Source organism: Corvus kubaryi, unplaced genomic scaffold (genome assembly GCF_017639235.1).
Source record: "Corvus kubaryi isolate FWS band 111438036 unplaced genomic scaffold, C.kubaryi_AGA036_p1.0 split3-73, whole genome shotgun sequence".
NCBI lineage: Eukaryota > Metazoa > Chordata > Aves > Passeriformes > Corvidae > Corvus > Corvus kubaryi.
The window spans coordinates 37653926-37676055 of NW_024582091.1; the positions used below are offsets into that span (position 1 = coordinate 37653926).

The following is a 22130-nucleotide window of genomic DNA, read 5'->3' on the forward strand; positions in this document are numbered from 1 at the left end:
CCACCTTTTCCTCCCTGTACCACACATTACAGAGATGGTAATTTTGTTCATTTAGAGTGAACAGGGCTGGTTGAAAACTAAACTACTGCTTTTAAATTGAGATTTACTTTAGAAGTTCTCAAAATGTATCACACTTAGTCTAAGTGGCCTCTTACTGGACTGCTGCCAAGGACCAAAGCTTGCCTACTCTCCCTTCTTACGCTGGGGACAGATTGAGTATTTTGGGTTGTTTGCAGTGAATTACGAGAAAAAAATCTCCTCCTGCAACAACAGCTGACAGCTACACTCTCACCCTAACATACAAACAGGAAAATAAATAGTGAGAACCCACATCTTCAAAATCTTGCATATTTTTATTAACTCTGACACATATGGCTATCCGGAAGTAGTAAATTTGTTTTCCATTCTGGAAATGGAAGTCTATAAATGTACATACCTGTACACTCACCTCAATTTTCCCTTTCATTTCTGGGTTCATCATGCCAGGTCCACCCAGGGATTCAGGAACTCTACAAGATCTGTGTCATACTTGAGCCTCTCATTGTTGATGCTGCTGGAAGTCCCTTTTCAGCGTGTCCAGCTGTCACTCACAACACAGTGATGAATGGCATGTACACAGCTGTGTCTTTGAAATGCACTTGCCTCCTACTCAGACTGCAACTTTGCGTTACCATTTGTCCTTCCCACCTACCTTGCAGCATCTAAAGAGACATTTGAGCAGGAATTCCACAGCCAGCTTTATACAGCATGTGTCTACCAGCTGGAAAAAGTCCAGACCTATTTGATTCACAAAAAATCATGAAGTTTACCCATAAGCAGAACTACAGCTGGCTCCACTGGGAGGAGCTGGCAGGAAGACGAGTTTCCAAAATAGTAGAAGATGAATAGAAATTAAAGGTGTTTTAGTTACAATTACCACTGTTCAGCAAAATCTAAATCACCTGGATGGTTACTGCAGAACCATTCTCAGATAACTGCTTCTACATGCCACTTACTAAGTGATGAAAAAAGAGAATTTAGATGTCAACTGTAAAGTCAGGGTTATCAACTGAGCACAAACACAACACATGCTGCCTTATCAGAACAGCCTTACCAGAATAACCGTGTAAACCAGGACCCAACTCACCAGTCTGGAGTGTTGCTGCTTGCAGTACCAGACAGTCAAGGAAGAAAAACTATTTCAGAATTAATGCCAGAAAGCTTTTCATTTCTCAAACTAACAAGGAAACTACACCTGTGACAGCATCACTGCTGGCTGCACAGAATTAGTTTATACCAGCTGGATGTATTTTAATATTACTTAACAGCTACTGTAAACCTGTGATGATCTTACCCCTTGCTCAAACTTCACTGACTCCATTGACTGTTCCAGCATGAGGGTTGCTGTTCCACACCTCAGCCTTTGCACAGGTTCTTTAACAACCATTTAAGGGCAGAATTCGCCAATATCAGCGAGGAAGACCATCGGCATCTTGTTTGTCCCATTTTCTCAGCATCCCTGACTCACTTAGCAGGGCTAGTTTGCGGGGTTTTATTGACACAAGAGCAATTTTTCAAGAGTAAATACTCTGATGAAAGGAGTTCTAGAACTGAAGTAATTTTAAAATCTTGAAAATCAAAGCAGATACTCATCAGCATGTGAGAAAAATGGGTGACTTTTGAGCTAGTTCAAAGAGAGGTAGGCAGAATTTGCATTTTCGAAAAAAATTTATTTAGACATCTGTTACTCTTAAATTACAAAAGTTAAAAAGAGCATGCAGTGCAGTGACACATCACTGATTACTTCTAAAGCTGTTTTAAGACATGAGGTGGTCTTTCTTCAAGAGGAGACAACTCAACATGATCCAAACTCAACTATCCATTTCTCGTATTTCTCAATGTCCGCAGCCGATACAGATTTAGAAACTTTCTTCAAAGCTATTTCAAAGTCTTCCATAGTTGTTGGCATGTGCATTTCATCTCGGGGAAGATTTCTTATTTCTTCTGGTGTCAAGCCTTCAATACGCCTCCTCATAGCCATCAAGGATGCATCTCTAGTCGGAGGGTAAGAAAATAAAATCATTACTCAATGCAGGATGGCGAGTTCAATTGTTTGAAAGGCTCAACATGGCATTCCAGCTAAGCTGCTGCATTCAGAAAGATACAATAAAGAATTGTAAACTTTGATGGGAAGATCTCAAAGTGCTTGTACAAACTACAATACCACGCTATCCATATTTTTCAAACATGGCATTATCTGAACAGCTGCTATTCACAGGCTAGGCAAAAGAAGTGAAGACAAACTGGTTTAGCTGATGTCACTGCATGCCTATGATGCAGCTGCTGTTTATAGTATTTTTGAACAGCAACAAGGCAATAACAATTTCACTCCTCCTAGATATAGAAGGAGTAGCTGGAGTGTTTTGAATGTTTGAACAGGAATCCCACTTCAAAGACAGAGAAGTCAACAGTATCTACCTCTAACCGGTATGCTCACATCTCAGTGTTAAATGACAAAATCTGTTGTCTGTAGCTCCTCAAACTTCTGGCCTTAATAAGCACTGAGTGTTTTTATGAGTGTGTCATTTTCTTTCATGTTAGGTTTGACTACATTTAGATTTCCAGCAGGAAATCTGGTAGCAGCAGGTGATGAGCTGGTGAGGTGATAATTAGATAACACTGGAAGGCTAAAGTTCCTGCTAATTCATTGTTATATATCTTATAATAACCAGAAAATGCTGCTTATTTGTCTAGCAGTAAAAAAGATGGAAGTGTAATCTCGGTGATGTCACAATAGTATATTGTGTCATATCAGTAGGTGCGAATCCAAAGAGAGAAAAACTTACATGTTTGTCTTCCGGAAGGATTTAGGAAGATGGTTTGAGCATATTCTGTTTCAGTACCACCCCCTCCCCCCTGAAAGGAAACCATAGCTGACAGACTTAAGGAATTTACTAAATAATTCACAGAATTTACTAAATAATTCACAGAATCACAGAATATTCCAAGTTGGAAGGGACCCACAAGGATCATCGAGTCCAACTCTTAAATGAATGGCCTTTACAGGGATCGAACCCACAACCTTGATGTTATCAGTACCATGCTCTGACCAACCGAGCTAATCTCAGTGCTAATTAATAAATTAAAACCTGTAACACAGGAGCAAAAATGTCAGACCAACCAAAAGGTTGCCTCATTGAACTCCATCTCAACCAAATATCACCATGCTTTGCTGTTACATCATCATTTATAAACCATAAGCTACTGTTACACAGTGGGGTGGGGGGAACATTCCATGCATCTAATTTGCTTCCAGACAGCAGTTAAAAAACACCCAGAAAGTCCAGCAAAAACAATCCAACAATCCAACCAACCAGCCCATCATACCTTAACACACAGGAAGAACTGAAGTGCAGCTGCCACCACTTCCTTTTGTAAAGTCATTTTATGGACAGTCATTCCAAACGGAACTCCTGGTGCTTTCTCAAACGCACTCTTGGTGCCTGGAGAAGCACCAAAGCTGTATTCAAAAAACAAGCAGCCACCCACTGGAGGGGCCAGCAGGGGCCAGTTCTGTCCTGAAGGCCTTTCAACATTCACAGTCCACTCAAAACAACGATTCAAAGTCAGTTCATACTCACATCTAATCTGCAATTTAGATGCATTTTGTATTTCCTGAAAGTCATTTTAAAATGAAGGTTCACCTTCATTTCCCATGGTTATATGCTGACTGCTAGGAACTGTAGTGTTACCTCTGACTGGTTTTCACTCTGGCTCAGCAAACTTTGGACTTCACCTCAAATTCTTTAAGATAGGAGGGTCATTTCAGTAAACCAGAGCTCTTGGTCCACTTATTCTTAGGTTTTGCTTGTGTCACTAGCAAGGACTGTCACAGTATACAGGCTTGGACTTTACTATGCTTACATACTGAGAGCCTCAATCATAAAAAAGAGCTTTTAAATCATCCACATCTTTTTGTCTCAACGTAAATGAAACAATCATGCCCAAGAGCTGTTTTCCTGACACCATGAACAAAGTGTAAATACACAGGCTAATATGAGTACTTTCTTCGTGATTTCAAATCATGGACATCCAAATCCCAGTTCATCTGGATTTCTGCTTGCTGCCACCTCAGTCATCACTTCAGAGACTGCCACAAGTGGAAGATTCAGATGTTTCTTTGTGGGTTTTTTTATCTGTTTGCCTTTTTTTTTAATAGTATTTGTACAAATGGACTTTGGTTAAAAAAATCAAATGTAACTGTGTACAAATACATATACACATAAAATTCACTGAAAAACATCACAAGTATTTTCACTTCTAAAACAATGTATTGATATTCAGTATAAAATTAATTACAAACAACAAACACTGAACAGACTGGAGGAGACAAACTGCAGCTAAAATGCACAAAGCACCAGATCAAATAAACACTCTTTCATACAACATGAACCTATTAGCACAAACTGCTTTCAAAGCAGAACCAACACCAAGACTGATCAAAAGAACACCACAAATTCATCTCACAAACCTACAAATGAAACAAACCTGCACAACACAGATTCAGAGCAACTAACATACCATTCTTTTCCTAGACACTGTGCAAGGAGGCTCCAAACTTTTAGCTCAGCCTGCAGCAGCCCTGCTGACAGAGCCTTTGGCAGCAGCTTTGTGTACAGGCTACTTGCTTTCATCCCTGTGGCACAGCACATTGTCCTCTCAGCTGTGCTGACACGTGTCTGCAGAGCCACGTTAGGAATCTAGGCAAGAAACGGATTCACATTTGAGGAAGTAGCCAGGAGGTGCCTTTACTCCAGCTCTCTCACCATGCTCAAAGCACAACCCCACAAAAGTTGGGCTGGAACAACTAGGAGCTGAAGCCTTGCCCTGCCACACTTCCATGCTACCTCCAAAGCCTGAAAGCAGCGTTACACAGGTGCTTATCAGATGACAACAGCACCTTAAGCAGCTTCAGTTCTCTGCCCCGTACTGCAGATCCCAGAGTTTGCCACTGCTGCAACTGTGCCAGTGCAAGTCTTTTAATGTGCATGGGACAACTGACACTTACCTCTTAATAGATCAGTCCTTTCCTTCCCTTTCCAATTTTTCAAAGAAAATATAACAGAAGGATTAGAAGGTATTTTTAGTCAATTATTTCAGGAATCTAGGCTAGAGAATATGCTCACAATTGTATGCCAATAGAACAGAGAAGATAGGGAAATGGAGCAGGTAGCAGAAAACTTTAGTCAGTCTCATCACAAAAACCAACGTGCTGAGTACACAGCTCTTGCACCATCACACAAAACTCTACACCTTTTCTAAGTCATGAAGGAAGAAAACCCTGTGTTTTTACTTTAGTTATTCCAGCCTCTATCACTGTTGCCTCTTACACATGGATTTCTGCAGAAATTGTACAACCCCAGCAGAATGACTTCAACTCTACAAGTTAAAGTTTACCATCCTCTGGATAGTCCTCATGCATGGAATTTAGTCTACATGAAAGAAGGTAGAATTTTACCTAAACCACAGCGGATTAGATTACTAGGTTGCAACTACTCTTCAAACGGAAGTTTAGGTAAGTATTAATGCAGTATTTCACCTTTTAGCCATACATAAAAGACAAGTTACAGTCCATTTTTATGCAATAACTTTAATCACGTAAACTGGTTACCTTACAGTTTTCCCAGAGTCTGCAGCAGTAGTAACACAAATGATGCAATGTCAACTTACCTGCATACATTGGTAATGTCTGCACCTGAATAACCCTCCATTTTCTCAGCTATGTTTGCAAGGTCAACATCGTCAGCCAGTTCCAGCTCTCGCAGATTTATTTTCAGGAGTTCCTCTCTACCTTTGGCTAACCAGAGAAAACAAAATTGAGTCTATACAATTTGCTTTCTGAAGATAAATAATAAATTGAAGGAGGATAAGAGGGAAGAATGAGAAAAAGGACACTGTACTTGCTACAAGAGTAAATGTTTATGTTTAAATTCAACCTGGTTCTGAATCCGTAAGTGAATTTGCATACATGTATCAATTAGATTTTTAAACCAAGTGATCAAAACTAAAGCAATATTGATAAAGTTTAGATTTTAGAATTTTTAACTACTCCTCTACTCCTCTCCCGAATTCTTCATACCTGATGGTAAAGGAATGTAAATTCTCTTTTCTAGTCTCCGTCGTAGGGCTTCATCAATATCCCAAGGAAAATTAGTAGCAGCAAGTACCATGACCATCTTAGAAGGATCATCATTTTCAGTAGCCCCCCCAACACCTGCAATGGAGAAAAGAGGAGGTAAAATATACATATGTTTTCTGAAATTTCATGTATGGAGAAAACAGTTCTGTAGTATTAAAGCAGCTACTCTACTGCACTTTAATAAGCCCAAGCATAATAGAATCACCAAGTGCAACAGAGTTCGCTTTTTCATCTCTATGACAGCCTGCAAGCATAAATGGAAACTTGGTTTAAACAGGAGCAGGGGCAGAGGCCACTGCTCAGACCAGGAAGTTCCTCTCTATCATAGCTAGAATGGTTTTAGAGGAGGTTGTTTGTACTTCTGCCAAAACAGTGGTTCAGTTTTCATGTCGACACCTTGTAACAGCATGCAAAGAAACAAAACAACCCCCAACACCACCACCACACCAAAAACCAGACGTCCCTCACAGTATTCACCAACAGCCACACAAAAGCAGCATGACTTCCCTACAAGGTGTCCTCACTTCTGAATTCAGGCCAAAGGTTCCACGTGTACAGATGGACTGTACAAACTGCTGAAGTAATGTTTAAATTTGGTGAACTAAATCACAACTTCTCAGAGACAGACAGAATACCTCAATTTCTAAACAGTATGAACCTGCTACAATAGGAAGAAGGTAATTTTCTTAAAGTTGCTACTCTCTGTATCTACTGTTTTTGCTTAGAACAACAGGATTGGGCTGTGGGATAGCCATTGCACCTAGTCTGCTTGAGAACCTGCATATAAAACACTATTTATGAAAGCCTAAGTAAAAGGATTCAAATAGTTGTTATTAATAAAATCAGATTATGTACATACTTGACATGAGAACAGTATTACAGCTCTGCTGCTCTTTAAAGACGAAAATAAAAGGGTACCAACATGAGAGAAGGAGAAATAAATATGCAAATCTTCTGACTCCTGGAATTCTATCACAAATCAGTCCATAGATTAGCACTTTTCAGTAGTTCCTTTTCTTCTCTGTGCTCACCAGAATATAAAAAGGATGCCTCTACAGCAACTCTGCGCTGTTACCTGCTTTTGAACTTCGCTGATTTGTGAAATACTAGCCACACATCTGTAGTGAACTCAGTGTTTTAAAATGAAAACTCTCCCAACCACTTCTATGAAATAGATGATCTTCACTTTTATTTATATTTTTGGCAGAAAAAGAGATCCCAAAGAAGTTAAGTGTAATGCTGCCTTTGAAGTTTAAATTGGAACAGGTAACAGTTCTTTTGAACCACTTTTTACTTAATTTTGAAGAAGCGAGTGACATGCCAGGCGAAGACTGAGAGAAACAGGGGGTTTTTCTGCTGCTCTTTTGAAATCATGTATTTTCTATTGAATCCTTCTTTTCTGAATCACTTTTGGCTCAGAGGCCAAAAGACTTAAACAACATCACTTGTAGCTTTTAACCCAAATTTCATGTAAGGCTTTAAAAAAACTGCTTCTGAAGAGTGAAGTTTTGAATGATTTTTGGTTTTTGTCCCTCAAGTTTCCTCCAGTCCAGCAGCTCCCAGTGATCAGGTTATTTACCATCCATTTGAACCAGCAGTTCTGCCTTCACACGTCGGCTGGCTTCATGCTCCTCTGAAGTTCCCCTGCGGCTACAGATGGAGTCTATCTCATCAATAAATATGGTTGTCGGGGCATAAAATCGAGCCTGAAGAAAGCAAAAGATAAAGAAGAAGCTGAGATAGCAGTCTACTCTCATTTAAGAAGTAGCAGCATATTCAGAGCTGAGTAATGATGTATTTACCCCATTCTATCAGCTCACAAGTATTGAACAATCCCCACCCTTTCCTCTCTTGGACCCCAGCACTCAGGTACAGAGCAGCTGTGCATTCATTCACAGCATTTGAGTAGGAGAGCTTTTGGCAAAGTCCTGTAGTTGCTAGGGCTATAAAAAAATATTTAATAAGCTATAGGCAGTTTTCCACATTAGGAGTAACATTTTTAGCTGTGAAAGTCATCACAGAATGCTTGAATAAGATTTCAGTTAAAGTTAGGATGAATGTTAAGCTGGGACACCATGACATGGAACCTGTCCAAGAGAGGTCAACTGCAAAATAACTGACCTTTTTGAAAACAAGAGCATTTAAAGACAAGGATCCAGGATAATAAAAAAGAGCAGTTGAGATGCTGTTCATTGTGTATCTGCATTTTTGACTAATCACATTAAATGAGCTGGTACCAGACCTACCAAACCATAATGTGAAAGATCTTTTACTTCCTGACTTTTCTGACTACTGTAACTGCAACTCTGCTTTCCCCTTCAGTACTGTGCAAACACTGCATGCAAACCTGGTAACACATGGAAAAATAAGGCAACTATTTTCTGAGCCCATTTCAAGATTATGTGCTCTGAAGCCAAATACAGTTTGGAAGGCCACTTCTTTTAAGCACAAACAAAAAACCACCCACAAAAACAACAAAACACAGCCTAAAAATAGGGTTCTCACCCAGAAAGCAATTAATTCCATCCCTATATTTACATTCAAGTATGTTCTGCAGCACTCACCAGCTTAGTGAGCTACCTCTAACATAGCAAGCTAACCCTGAAAATTAATGATGACCTAATTTTTCAGCTTTTATAAATCTATTTAGGAATAATCTTGAAATGCAAATGGGCAAATCAGAAATGCCCCAAGCATTTGAAGCTTGGAGAGCCGTTTATGTATGCTATGAGTATGAAACCTTGGTAAGGTTTCATTGTTCCAGAGGTGATTCTACTTCATTATCTCACTGCTCATATTCAGAAACTTAAATCACCATTTCAAACAGCAGACGAACAAGTTTCTCAGATTCTCCTCTGTATTTTGAGGTAAGTGTGGAAGAAGAAACATTGAAAAAAGTTGTCTTGCATTCAGTGGCTACAGCTTTTGCTAGGAGGGTCTTTCCAGTACCAGGAGGACCAACCATCAGCACACCCTATTAATATGAAAAAGAACCACTTTTAGGACAAGAACCAAACCAGAGAACTTTACAGTTTGTTTAGTGTAATAGTAAAATACTGGATGTACACTTTCCCTTGAAAAGTTATTCAAAGGTAAGTAATGAATACTATTGCTTACTTGCAAACACGTAGCTGAAGACAGTGCAGGTATCTGGTTGACATCTTTGTCTTGCTGTTATTATCTACCATAAATTTTGCTACTAAAATGTGGAAAGAATTTACTTAAACTGTAAAACATTTGACATTTCTTACTCTGCCAAGATGCAATCTCAAAATCCTACTTATGATCACAGAAGCAGGTTTTTTTCATACCTTCCAGGGTCTTCTAATCCCCTTAAAAAACTCTGGCATCCACATTGGTAAAACTACAGCTTCCTTAAGCAGCTTTTTGGCTTCTACTAAATCAGCAATGTCATCCCTGACAAGAAAGAGAAAGTTGTTTGACAGATTCAGATGGCATGCAAGAGTCACTCCACAGCACAATTAAACTTACACACCAGCTCTCCCATAAACCCAATGCATTTTCCTGAATTATTTACGTTCTAATGGCAAAAGCCTGTAACAACTACAATTGGCATCTGGCAGGTAGACTCCAGCTGGATGCAAAAGCAAGAACGACATGAACTATTTCACTAGAGCACCACTGTCAGTATACACAGAAGAACAAGCAGAGTAAAGCAAGTTGGTGCAACTTAGGCTAACTACAGATTATGCTTTCTTCTTTTGCTGAGATGGCCCTGAAACTTAAATACCTTCTTTCATTGTTACAAGAACAACTTGCTGAAGACTAGTAAATGGAGTAGAATTAAAGAGAATTTTTAGAATTCTTTTTCAAAGTTACAAATGTATTAATTCTTAGATACCTTACAGGCTGGTCTTATTTCCTTGAGGGTAACTCTCAGGGCATTCCTCTTATCAGCACGTGCCCAAGTAACATTTTGGTTTCAAAACACATCTATATGAAGAATTAGTTTCAAATCTGAAGTCGTAATTTAAGAGTCAATATAAAAACTGAAACACATCTAAATATTAAACTGAAATACAGGACAGCTGCATGCACACAAAGTATTTTGTGGGGCTGTTCAGGTTTTTTTAAAGCCTACTTTATTTGCCAAAAGATTTTTGCTCATTTAATCCTCACAAAACCACCTAAGCTTGGAAACATTTGAAACACAAAACAACCTTTGTATAAGGTTTAACACATTTATGTAAAGGTACTGGCACAGGATTTTATTTTATACTAGTGGCCACATCACGTCCAGCAACATTTCAAAGGGTTCTGATATTGACATAGCTCCTTTGTTAATTGATGCCTTTTCCTGGTCTTAAAATCAAGAGTCAGACACGGTTAGAAGGGGAAAAGGGATTTTACCTTGGTATTTATTTTAAGGATCCTTAGGTGCACACGTCCAAGTCAAATGCACCTCAATGCACCTTGCAATGCACACCCCCAAAAGATCTGGTCTAATATTACAGGTTTTACTAATTAGCATATCTATCAAAAATTCCCCAATGAGAGACTCCAATGAGCCCCCCTCCCCAAGGAGCCTCACCCTGGATGGTTCTATCTTAGTTTACAAATGTGTTCTGGAGAGGACCTTGGGGTCTGGGGCACACTGATCCCTAACTACAAAGCTTCTAAAATGTTTAGTCTCCTAGCTTGACAAGTCCAAGAATGTAGGCAAAAAGCACTAAAGAATACAGAAGTTGTAAAAAAGGTATAACAGGGGTATAAAAGAAAAGGCAAAAAATCTTCATGGCATCATAATCAGTTTTCTGTCTTGCTATGCCCCGGAGTAGCAAAACAGATTTCAAATCAAGAGACACTGACAGACATTAGAAAGTTTTACATTGCAAAAGAGTATCTCAAAAATTGATTTTAGGACTCTCAGAAAATTTTGATAAGCTTCATAGGGCCAGGTTGGAGAGGACTTTAGGCAATCTGATCTAGGGAAAGATGTCCCTGCCCATGGCAAGGACTGCTTAAGCTGATCTTTAAAGGTCCCATCCAGCCCCAACTATTATATGAAGCTATGTGTGTGGGGGGGAAAAAAACTGAGCTCTAGAAATATTCAGCTACATAAGAAGTTTAGTTGCCTATTCAAAGGCAGTAAGGAAAAGCTGTATATACTTTCCTTACGTAAGTATCTGATAAAATACTTAATTCTTGTCATATCATGTAAGAGGGAATAGAAACAACAACTCAAGAGGCTAAACAGCAGTACTCAAACTTACCATCGAATGTTGGGATTCTGAGAAATTATATCTCTTTCCAAAGCTTCTACTAAATCTTTGTCATATCCAGTACTATCAAATTTCTTTGGTTCAGACTCTGAAATCTCTGAGGTGGATTTGTTCTACATATAAAGGATACAACAATGTAAATACATAACAATGGTTATGCTACTAGTTAGTTTTTATCACAATTCCATAACAGCATCATATTTTTAGAAGGTGGCAACATAAACCAGCATGAATATTATGAAGCATCCACATTACAGCTGCACTGCAGGATGGATCCGTGTGTTTCACCCAGATTTCTGTACTGCCCTTGTTCCATTTCCTTCTCCCCAAAGCCAGCATATTGCACTGATGCAGTTTCTTTGCTTTGGTACCTAATCAAAACTGCATACACCTATCCCAGTGTAACAGTTTCTGCCTCTTCTCCCAGAGAAACCTAAAACTATCTGAGACAAGGTAGCGGGAAATAATGCGTAAGACTGGACCACGAAGTGCCACACTGAGAGTATCTCAAATTCTCTAAGTGTCATAAATATGCCATGTATGTGGGACACAAAAAACAAAATTAAGTGTGATTTCCATATGTAGAATGAGCAGAGGTGATCTGCAGGGAGACCACAGGGGTAAAACCAGAGCTAATTAACTGATACAGAAGCATGGACATGAACAGCAGAGAAGCAGCTCTGCAGCAGAATTGAAGCAAAGAAGCTACACAGTTGAAAGGGCTCAAACAGCAGAAACCATGCAACTGAAGGGAAATAAAATGCACTAGACATACCCTGGTTTTATACATTTAACAGCAAGCACTGGTGATGACAGAACAACTGTAAAAGAGAAAAAGAGACCTATCCTGTCTCTCTGTGGGTATATTCTGATGGAGAGAGTATTATCACTCAAAGACAATCTAATTTAGCTCCTAATAAAAGTAGCAGCTTACACAGCTAAAGAATTCCACCCTTGTAGATTATGCTATCTCCACAGGCCATGATACCTTGCCACAACTTAAGGCTGCTGAAGCTAACAAACTATTGCATGGATATTTGATTTCTTTAGACCCTGGAAAACTAGGAATCTACTGTTTCCTGTATGGTCTCTTACTTTGGTCATCAGCTACATTTATGGAGACCAGAACACAAAGTGAAAATTAAAGCACTCTGATTGCCAAGAACAGATCAGAGTTCAAGTATGCTGGGGTTTTGTTCATCTAAAACTGAATAGAGTATGGAGCTAGCACCAGATCTCAAAAAAACCAAAAAACAAAAAAAACCCCCACAAGACTCTCCTTTAAGGATTAAGTACATCTTGAAATGCTTTGAAGAGGCAAGTCAATCTTGCTTTACATTATACTCAAAGCAATTAAGCCACAAAGATGTCCCACTTGAATGAGTGCCACCAGGCTCCATCTCAGAAATCCAGTGGTATTAATTTTAAACAACTGCCTTCAAGTTGCCGTAAACACGCCACAGAATCACAGAATGGGTCAGGTCAGAAGGGACCACAGTGGTGGTCCAACCTCACTGCTCAAGCAGGGTCGTCCCAGAGCGCATGGCACAGGATTGCGTGCAGACGGTTCTTGAGTATCTCCAGTGAGGGAGATTCCACAACCTCTTTGGATAACCTGTTCCAGTGCCTCGTCACCCGCACAGTAAAGAAGTTCTTCCTCATGTTCATCTGGAACTTCCTGTGCATCAGTTTCTGCCCACTGCCTCTTGTCCTACTGCTTGGCACCACCAAGAAGAGCTTGGAAACACCCACCTTCAGATACATTTTACCAGATCCCAACTTCCCAGAGCAACTGTTTGTTTTTAATTAATCCATAATCAACACTGTGCACAAAGCAAAGACACCCTACAAGGTGAGATTCAAATCAGCACGCTGACATGAACAGAAGAAACATTTTATAGGGATGTCATTTTAGAATACACTCAGTAGTAAGAAAGCAAGTCTGACTTTCAGAACTCCATGAAGTTATTTGCAAGTTTACCTTTTCCTCTTTTCCTTTATTTTGCTGATCCTTTTTTTCCCGGCTGCGGACTGCCTTCCCTTTATCACTGGGATTTCGAGAGGATGGACGGTGAGAGCCTCTGACAGCTGCACTTACACGATTATTGTGAGCTCTGCAATCACTGCACGGAGCAGACTGACGCTTCCTGGGTCCTGGCGAAGGTCTAATTAGTTGTAACATATGCAAAAAGCCTCAGTGTAAAGCCACTGGTGAGCACTACCTAACCAAATCAACTGGTTACAAACTGAAAAGCCATTTTGCTCAAGATAAAAATCTGTATGTCAGAAACAGCTATATGTCAAGGACAGGTATTTTAAGATAGTCAGTAAAAATCCATTTTCCCTTTGCCACAAGCTCAGGGTCCACTTTTTAAAACAAGTGCTTTGCTTTGTATATTTCATCAGTAAAAGTAATATGCAACCTAGAAAAAATTAACAAACAAAAAAATTCTGCTTATCACCATGGTCCTCACTTCTCTATACAAAGAAATGTAAAGGTTTTGTGGGAATGACAATTTTATTTTCATTTCCTTTTGCTCCCACTTCCTTTGAAGAAAAACATGTATGTGAGGCCTCCAGTTGCTGGAAATGAAACTGCTTCTAGAAGTGCCTGGGAATAAACCACTATTGTGACTGGTATTATGGACTTCTTTTTTAAAATTCAGTTTCTTTCCCATACAAGTCCATTACTCTCACAGATACACTTTTTCCATGGGCCCCCCTAAAACTTCGGCATTAATAAGCTACTAGCCAAGTTTAAGTTCAGGGATATTTCCAGAGAACGGAAAATCTAAATCTTTGATTTGGAGAGCATTTACTGAAACTAAATGATGTGTTTTGATGCATCGTTTAAGATGTGTCAGGATCCTTCACATAATACCTTCACAGAAACTGTCTTTAATTGATTCACAGCAGTGAGTTTGTCAGAACACTACAGATCTCTTCAGGATGAAATGCATATTACACTACATGAATATGCTGATGGTAAGACCATACGTGTTAGGAGTATTTTCATTCTCCAAGTGGAATTTCTACCAACCTATTTGTATTTATGAACACCTACGGATTCCACCCGAAAGCTCAAAATACACAGTGTGATTCCACACCTAATTTCCACCTCAGTTTGTGAGTTCTGCTATCTCAAGATGGGAATTGATGCAACACAGCCCAAGTTTTCACTGTGGCTTTTTCATATTGCCACAATTCAATACTTCAGCAGCTGGCAAGACAAATGGAACAGGAACAGTTCTCTCAAGACCTTCCCTTTTTATAAACATGAATTTGTGTATCTTTTCTCTAGAAACCCTCAAAACATTAGGAAAGTTCCACCTCTCAGACTTTATCCTTCCATAACATTTGACTGAATTTGGCTGTGAGTATTCCAAAGTTATTAAATGAGATATACAGAAATAATGTGATCACACAGGACCCACTTCTTTCAGAAGGCAGGCTTAAAATAAATCAATTTAAAAATAGACATTAAAATGTACCCATAAAGACTGAAGGTATCTCTCTGTGAGAAAACCCTTGTAAGTTCAAAGCCTCAAACAATAATTTGACAATACAGCTGAAGTAATCTGACAATCACTTTATGTCAAAATGCACAGTTCTGTGTCTGCTCTGCATGTACTCCTGTTCCCTCCTCTGCGCTACCACTGGCATATGTTAGAACCTCCAGTGAACCAGCTCAGGCAGCTACTCACAAAAAAAAAAAGAAAAAAAGCCAAACAAAAACCAACTAGACACACAGAACAATGTCTTTAGCATCCTGAACCAGCTAATTAATGCCAACAAAGACAAAAGGGAAATAAAAAGTCAAAACCAAACAACTCAGCCAACAGCGGGTAGGGGAAGAAGCTTGACACTAGTCAGGCCAATGCAAGATAAAACCCCCAGAACATTCTGGATTAGGCTGCCTCAAAATGACACCTCCTTCACCACAAGCTGCTGGTGCGAGTGTTACACATCTAAGTTCAAGAACAAAAATTACACCACAACAGGCTGAAGTCAAAGCACACTTTGTCCTGATAAATATTAATTTAGGTCTTCAGGTTTCCTCTTACCTACGTTCAGCAGGTACTGGCAAAGACCAGACTTCTGCATCGTGAGCTGGTAATTCTTGTTGCGAGGCTTTCAATGGAGTATTGTCTAGTTTAAAACTCTCCAGTGTTTTCATTATATCTTTCACATGCTTAGCTTCCACACTTATCTCCTGCCAAACCTGATTAAAAAAAAAAAAAGGTAGATTAGGCACATTAAGCACACTGGAAATAAGTTTGTAACAGTCCTCTGTTCAAGCCCATGTAATGCCTGGATGGATTCCACAGGGTTTAACAAGCTACCTAATTCTACTTCAATAAACAAGAATTATGCACATTAGATACTAAGGAGGTTTTTCTGCCTTCCTCAGCACATTTAAAGGACAAACTGAGAGATTTTGGATTTAACAAGGACTTTTGACAAATTCTGCAGATTAAACAGGTATGACAAAACCTAACAGACTAAATATCAATCAGAAGTATCAACCTAATAAACAGAATACCAATGAAAAGAAATTATGGTTTTTGTTGACGACAAATTGACAATTCACTTGCTATTAAAGACCTTAGCCCCACTAAAACATTGGGGGAAATAAGACCCAAATGATACCAGACTAAAAAATTTCAGCATAACAGGCACTCATCAGCAAGTAGCCAACAAGGCAGACAGTGCACTGGCTCCCAAGGAGCATGTTGCATTGACTGTTCTGCCACTGAAAGACAAGTCATAAAGATGACTTAAACAAGTCTATATAACAAAAAAGAAGCCTATATATAACAACACTTGTTTATTAGAGAATAGGGGTAGGTCTTTTTATATTTTTGTTTACAATAAGATAGGCAATTCTTGCTACTTCAATGCTTTCCTCCCCCCAAAACGTCCCAGAAAAGTGTAATTTACCTGCTGCCATTTCTGTTGCAGATAGGTATCTCTCACAGAGTACAGATACTTATTCATTTGGTCAAGAACTCCCTGGTAGTAGACCATTGCAGAGTCATAATTTCCCAGTAAGGCATATTCACGGGCCAACTTCACATTCTCAATGATCATAACAAGGCTCATGTTCAACATGAAGCTGAAAAAAACCAGGAAATATTAAGGAAGTAAAAAAACCAACCCAGTACTGGAACAATTTTTTTGAAGTATTTTCATATGCTTATTAGCTCATTTGGCATACCAAAATAAAGAAGCTGAAAAAATACCAGATAGACAAAAAAGGCCTAAAATTAATGTCATCCGTATAAAAAGATAACTGATATTCTGTTACTAGAAATTAAACTTTTCATGTCACAGCTTTGCTTCTTGTCACAGAGATTCTGTCAAAAAGCCCATATAAAATATGCAGATTTAAATGCACTGTTTCAAGTCACAATTGCATACTCTCCCTGCCTCTTTATTCTACTGTAAGATAAATTAGTATTTTACTGTGCTGGCCTGTGGTTTAAAACAAAAAACACCCATCAAGTAATAAATCAAAGCTCTTCTTCCTAGTGCATTGTGTTTAGTTAACTTTTTTTTGTCTTAACATTCCATGCATGTGAGTTTTAACAGTCTAAGCTTTGCCTTGCGGAAAACACTGTTCTTCCATTAGTTTGATCTTACAATTCTTCAATTTTATTTAATGTTTCTTTGTAACAAATATCCATCTTCCATGCCAAGCTTGCATCTTTCTATCACTTTCCTTCTTACACTTAAAAATAAACCCTTGAAAAACATTGAGGCTGTTTAAGTTATCACTGAAAGTAAGCAAAAGCCACAATTAAACATTTAGTGTGTAACTACCCATTTTATTTAACATATTGTTCAAACCATGCTATTTTTCCCTGCCAGTGGTGGTTGTTCATGGTTTTTTTGGAGCAAACATCATAGACTGTGACTACTTCCACTTTGTAGCACTAGCAGAATCTGTGCTTTTAGATTAGAATAGCACAGAAGTATTATTTACACAAGTACAGTAGAAGTAGTACTCATTCTTTACAGTGCCACTGTCCATAGAGCAGTCTCCCATGTTACTGTCAGTGTCTTTAATACACCCCATCCCCTTCTCTAAGACACCTGCACTGTCTCCACTTTTCTTGCCTCTTATGCACCAAGAATGCCACTCACCTCCTAATTTCTTAACCAGGCACAGAAAACATTAAAATCAGCAAATAAACATGCCTGCAAGAGAGTTGTCCTGCTCTCATTTTGGTACCTCTACCCAGTGCCAGGAAGAAGCAACTGCAGACAAGCAATTCCAGCTAAGCCCTGGGATGAAGCACACTTGATACAGATCAACTATTTAAAGAATGTAAGAGGCACTAAATTCACATGCGCCATAAACAGACCTAAGACGGAATATATTTCAAGACCAGGTCAGGGTCCAATTCAGACACATTATCAGAGGTTTCAGAAGCCACACTTTGCACACACCTGCCAACCTACTGCTAAAATGTGAGCTCTCCATTTTAAAAGGGACTGCTAAGTACAAATCAAACATTTTAGGGCTTTCACTCTTTTTTCTGACCCCTTTCCAAGTAGTTTTATGCACAGACACACAGCTCAGGCATTCCTGAGCCAACATCCTCTTCTTTTTTGCTTCCATCCTCTTCCTTCCCCAGCTTCCCTTGGAGCAGATAGCTGCTGTCAAAATTTTCGGTCTGAAACAGCAAAACTCTGGAAGCAGGGGAGCTGAAGACAGGCCTCTGAGAGCCCGCACCCATCCCTGCAGAAGGGACCCGTGGGGGTGAGCTTGGAAACCTGCTATCACACAACCTCCACCGTGTAATCTCACTCCAGCCAGACACTCGCCCAGCTGGCCATGATGTCTACAAGCTGATACAGTTAATGTGACCACCAACTACAAAGACTAACATATCCCAGGCTAATTAGGCTGTGGAGACAGAGTTTGGCTTGGGAGTTTTGTTGGTTTTAACCTCAGGAGAAAGAGCTTGAAGATGTTTGTCAGCTGCTGTATGGATCATCCCACAGATGTTACCAAAGTTTTCCCTGCTATATTTAGGAGCAAGCTTTTCCACTCCTGCTCATCCTACCAGATACACCTGTTTGCCTGTCCTGAGAATTCAAACCGATGACTAACACTACTGAAATCACAAGTTGAGCAAGATGCTAATAGACATTTTAAAAATCAAGTAACAGCAAGTTACTAAAACCAAACTAGACTTTTAAATACAGAGGGAAGTCACAGGTAACTTTTTTTCATTGAATGCTGTAGAGCAATCCAAGCAGAACAGCAACTCCATGTATCCACAAAAAGAAAAAAAAAGTTTGTAAGAATAGCTTTCATTTGGAAATGTGAAAATAACTATTTTTTTTTTAAAAAATCCCAAAACTAAAGAGGCTAAGCCAGAAATATATGAAAGCTTGGGAACAGAAGGGTAACACTGCACATAATAAAAGAGTAAATGAGATTTTCAGGTTAGAAAAGGCAGAGGAAGTAAGGACAGAAAGTAGAAACAGACATGTAAGCAGAATGAGCTAGTAACTCATGGGAAGAAAAAAAGAAAAAACAAGGGGCTCACGCAAGTTTATAATGCTACTGGAATCCACCTGTTTCATCAGTGGTATTGAAAATGCAACATAATTTAGTTTAAACTAGAAAACAAATTCAATTTGTTACTTCGTCTTGACTCATAAGAGCAGAAGAGCTTGAAGTGGCTTCCAAATGCAAGACTCTTGAGTACAAGTGAGGCAGAAAAAGCTGCTGGCTCTGCTTATGTCTGGACATGCCACTGCTGCTGCCACTTGACTTCTGGCAGTGTCAGAGCTGATACACTAATCAGAGTCCATGGCTCTGCTGCACCTGTAACTGAAGATGCTAAAGCCGTTCTAAGGGGGAAAAAGAAGAGTTAGGGTACTAATCTGAAAGTAGACTGAAGTTTGTGGCAGAAGGTCACAATACACTGGGGCAGCTCAGCCGGGTGTAGGATGTGTGAGGCGTGAGTACACACAAATCCAGAGTTAAACCGGAACTGAAGGGATTAAAACTCTCACAAAACTAAGCCGACACTACTCAATAATTTTTAAAGTATTTACAAACACTTAGCAATATTGCGTATGTTTACAAGTCCTTGGTGCTATCACGTAACAGGATGTCAAAGCAGCAGGTCTGCACTTATCAGCCATGACCTTTCCATGAATCATGGACCAATGAAGTTATCTGTGTTCCAACAGCCACTAAAGCACTAAAAAGCTCGTAAAGTTTACAGTGAACAGGATACAAGGAAAATAACCTAAGCACTTTGTCTTGCCAGTTTAATTCTTCACTGTGTACAAACACACACGCTTCACAACAAGAATAATCACTCTTCACACTAGCTGTGAGTATGTAAGGTTCCCCAAAATCAACCCTTCTCTAGTAACAAAATACATTTTATCATTTGCTCCAAGGACCTAAAATATTTTTAGACTACAGAACAGCCAAGTCCAGCGAGGGTGAACCTAACAAAAGTTCAAGATCCCTACGGCTTGTGAGAATGAGGTTTTGGAACTTTTTTTTGTATTTCATTTGAAAGATAACAGCCTGACCATTATCAAGAAAACACGGGGGATACTTCATGTTTTCCATAATGACTTCAAGAAATCAGCATAAGGAATAACTGTAAGTAATTTCTGCTCACAGTGATATGTTAGAATCCGGGAAACAGTAACTGAACACTGCATCAATCCTGTAACACAAAGAAAAACCTTAAAAAATAAAATACGAGATTGATATGCAGAGATGAGAAGAGAATATTAACACTGGAGTGTATCAATTACTGTGGTGGACCTGCTGACTCGAAGAACAGCACGAGCCATACATGGAAAATACTTCCAAGGAGTTCTTCGCTCCAACCTCAATGTCTACACTAAGCCAGAGCCTGAATTTTGGCAGAGTACACATGTTTCCATTATTTCAGCCTGCTATACAGGCTCTGACATCAAAGCAACCGTGTAATACTTGCGAAGTTCTCTTGGCAAGCCAGATGAGAAAAAAACACCCCAAAGTAACAGCTTTCAGGAATCAGTTTTTACTGAAGACATGATAACCTTGCATCATCTCCGAGCTCCATTCCAGCTTTAACACCTTTCCTCATAACATCCACGGCCAACATTTGGTATTGACAAGTGATTATGTCAATTACCTGGGAAGAAGAGCTGCCAGACTTACCGGACACTAAACAAAATGGTTCTCATTCCGTTGCTGTATTCAACAGCAACGGTAGCAAAAGAAGACCACAGCAGCCACAAATATAAATATACCTGGCCGTTTGTGCGAACAAACAAACAAAAAAAAAAATCAATCACTAGGCAGAGATACACTGGTAGCAAATGATTTTATGTTTTCCAGGCTAAGCCTTTCAGAAGACTTTATTAAACATGCTACTTACTCCCCGCTTCAGGGGGGGCTAGCATTCTTTTTGATGCTCAATGTTAAATTAGCAAATTTCTTCAGAAATTTAGAGAGGTCCGCGGCAGAATGGATACCTGGAATTGCTGCCCGCAGCTTCTCTCTGTCTGGACAGAAAATTTGCATCGTCGCAGATTCCTGCATATTAACAAAAACCCCCAGAACCAAAAAAGCAGGTGGAGGGTGAAGAGAGAAGTAGGAAGCAGAGCTCCGTGCCCGTGCCGGCAGCACCAGCAGCCCACCCAGGCGGACTGCGGAGGCCGGGAGCGCCGGCCGCACACCTGCGGGCAGCGGCAGCCCCCGACGGCGATGCCCCGTGCGGCGCCAACCACGTGTGAGCCACAGCCCTCATAATGAGACTGCCGAGCTCCGTGGTCATGGTCACCGCTGTCGCGACAGCCACCACCGCGGCCCCTCGCCCTCCGGCTCCGGGACAGAGCAGCGGAGCCCGCCCGTGTCCGGGAGCCCTCGGGGCGGCCCCGCCACGCGGGGCGCGGCCATCGCCCCCCGCCCCGGGCCGCAGGGACAGGCAGGCCCGGGCGGACACCGCGGGCCCCTCTCGCTCACTTACTCCTCCCCACAGCTCGCACCGGCAGCGGCGGCAGCAGCTCCCGACAGCCACGAGTTCTTCACTCCTTCCGCCCCCCTTCCTCCTGCAGCGGCACTGGCCCCGCCCCGGCCCTGCCCGCCACCTCCTCCCGCCGCCGCCGCCGGCAATTTTTGAAGGCAAATCCGGCTGCGTCACTTCCAGCCTGGTGGGACGGGGGACAAGGTCCGCCCAGCAAGGCCGACAAGGAGCCGGTGTCTGTTTGAGAGTTATTACTAAAAGGGAAGAGCTGGTTTGGTTCTATATTTTAAGGAGTAGTGAAAATAAAAAATTTAAAAAGGCGAGGAGAAACCAAGTGGAAATAAAAGAGCAACTGCATTGGCCGGGAATCGAACGCCTCCCGCGTGGCAGGCGAGAATTCTACCACTGAACCACCAATGCTTGTGCGAAAGAAAGGTTGTGCCTTCTTCAGTCGAAGATGACGAACGCGGATTCCCCCCCACCACTTTACCTACCTGAGATCCTGCCGTGGTGGTCGAGGGGCTTCCTTCGGCTATTTCCTTTCCGTAACTCACAAATGTGAGTTTTGCCGAGTGAATAGCACGCACCCACTTTTATCTACGTGTTCTTTACTTGTGACTTGTCTGCACCTCTTCAAACTCTCGCAGATGGTGTTATTCCGGGGAAGAAAACGCATCTGAGGGTGCTGAGGAAAACCTGCTGCCGAGAGGA

At 40.5% G+C, this 22130-nt stretch overlaps 1 protein-coding gene across 6 annotated transcripts; it reads right to left on the reverse strand.

The window, feature by feature from the left end:
- Positions 1 to 1688: 1688 nt before the first annotated feature.
- KATNA1 (katanin catalytic subunit A1) lies at positions 1689 to 22130 on the reverse strand. Of its 6 annotated transcripts, none has more exons than XM_042016429.1 (11): positions 21914 to 22130; positions 16363 to 16537; positions 15486 to 15643; positions 13403 to 13586; positions 11413 to 11534; positions 9490 to 9595; positions 8994 to 9152; positions 7758 to 7884; positions 6119 to 6253; positions 5710 to 5836; positions 1689 to 2033 (listed from the first exon to the last, which is right to left on the reverse strand). In XM_042016429.1, the coding sequence occupies exons 2-11, from the start codon at positions 16531 to 16533 to the stop codon at positions 1835 to 1837; spliced, it is 1488 nt and encodes a 495-aa protein (XP_041872363.1). In that variant the 5' UTR covers positions 16534 to 16537; positions 21914 to 22130; the 3' UTR covers positions 1689 to 1834. The 6 variants fall into 6 exon arrangements, 5 of the variants coding, with proteins under 5 accessions (XP_041872363.1, XP_041872362.1, XP_041872361.1 ...); XM_042016428.1 differs by having other exon boundaries at positions 21910 to 22130; XM_042016427.1 differs by lacking the exon at positions 21914 to 22130 and adding an exon at positions 21442 to 21522.

What these genes read in the sequence shown, in the direction of transcription:
- KATNA1 (XM_042016429.1), bottom strand. Translation starts at nt 16,533, where the DNA reads ATGTTGAACATGAGCCTTGTTATGATCATTGAGAATGTGAAGTTGGCC. An exon ending in TGCAACAGAAATGGCAGCAG is followed by an intron (nt 15,644 to 16,362) that starts GTAAATTACACT and finishes TTTTTTAATCAG; the next exon opens with GTTTGGCAGGAGATAAGTGT. An exon ending in GGATTAGAAGACCCTGGAAG is followed by an intron (nt 9,153 to 9,489) that starts GTATGAAAAAAA and finishes TCATATTAATAG; the next exon opens with GGTGTGCTGATGGTTGGTCC.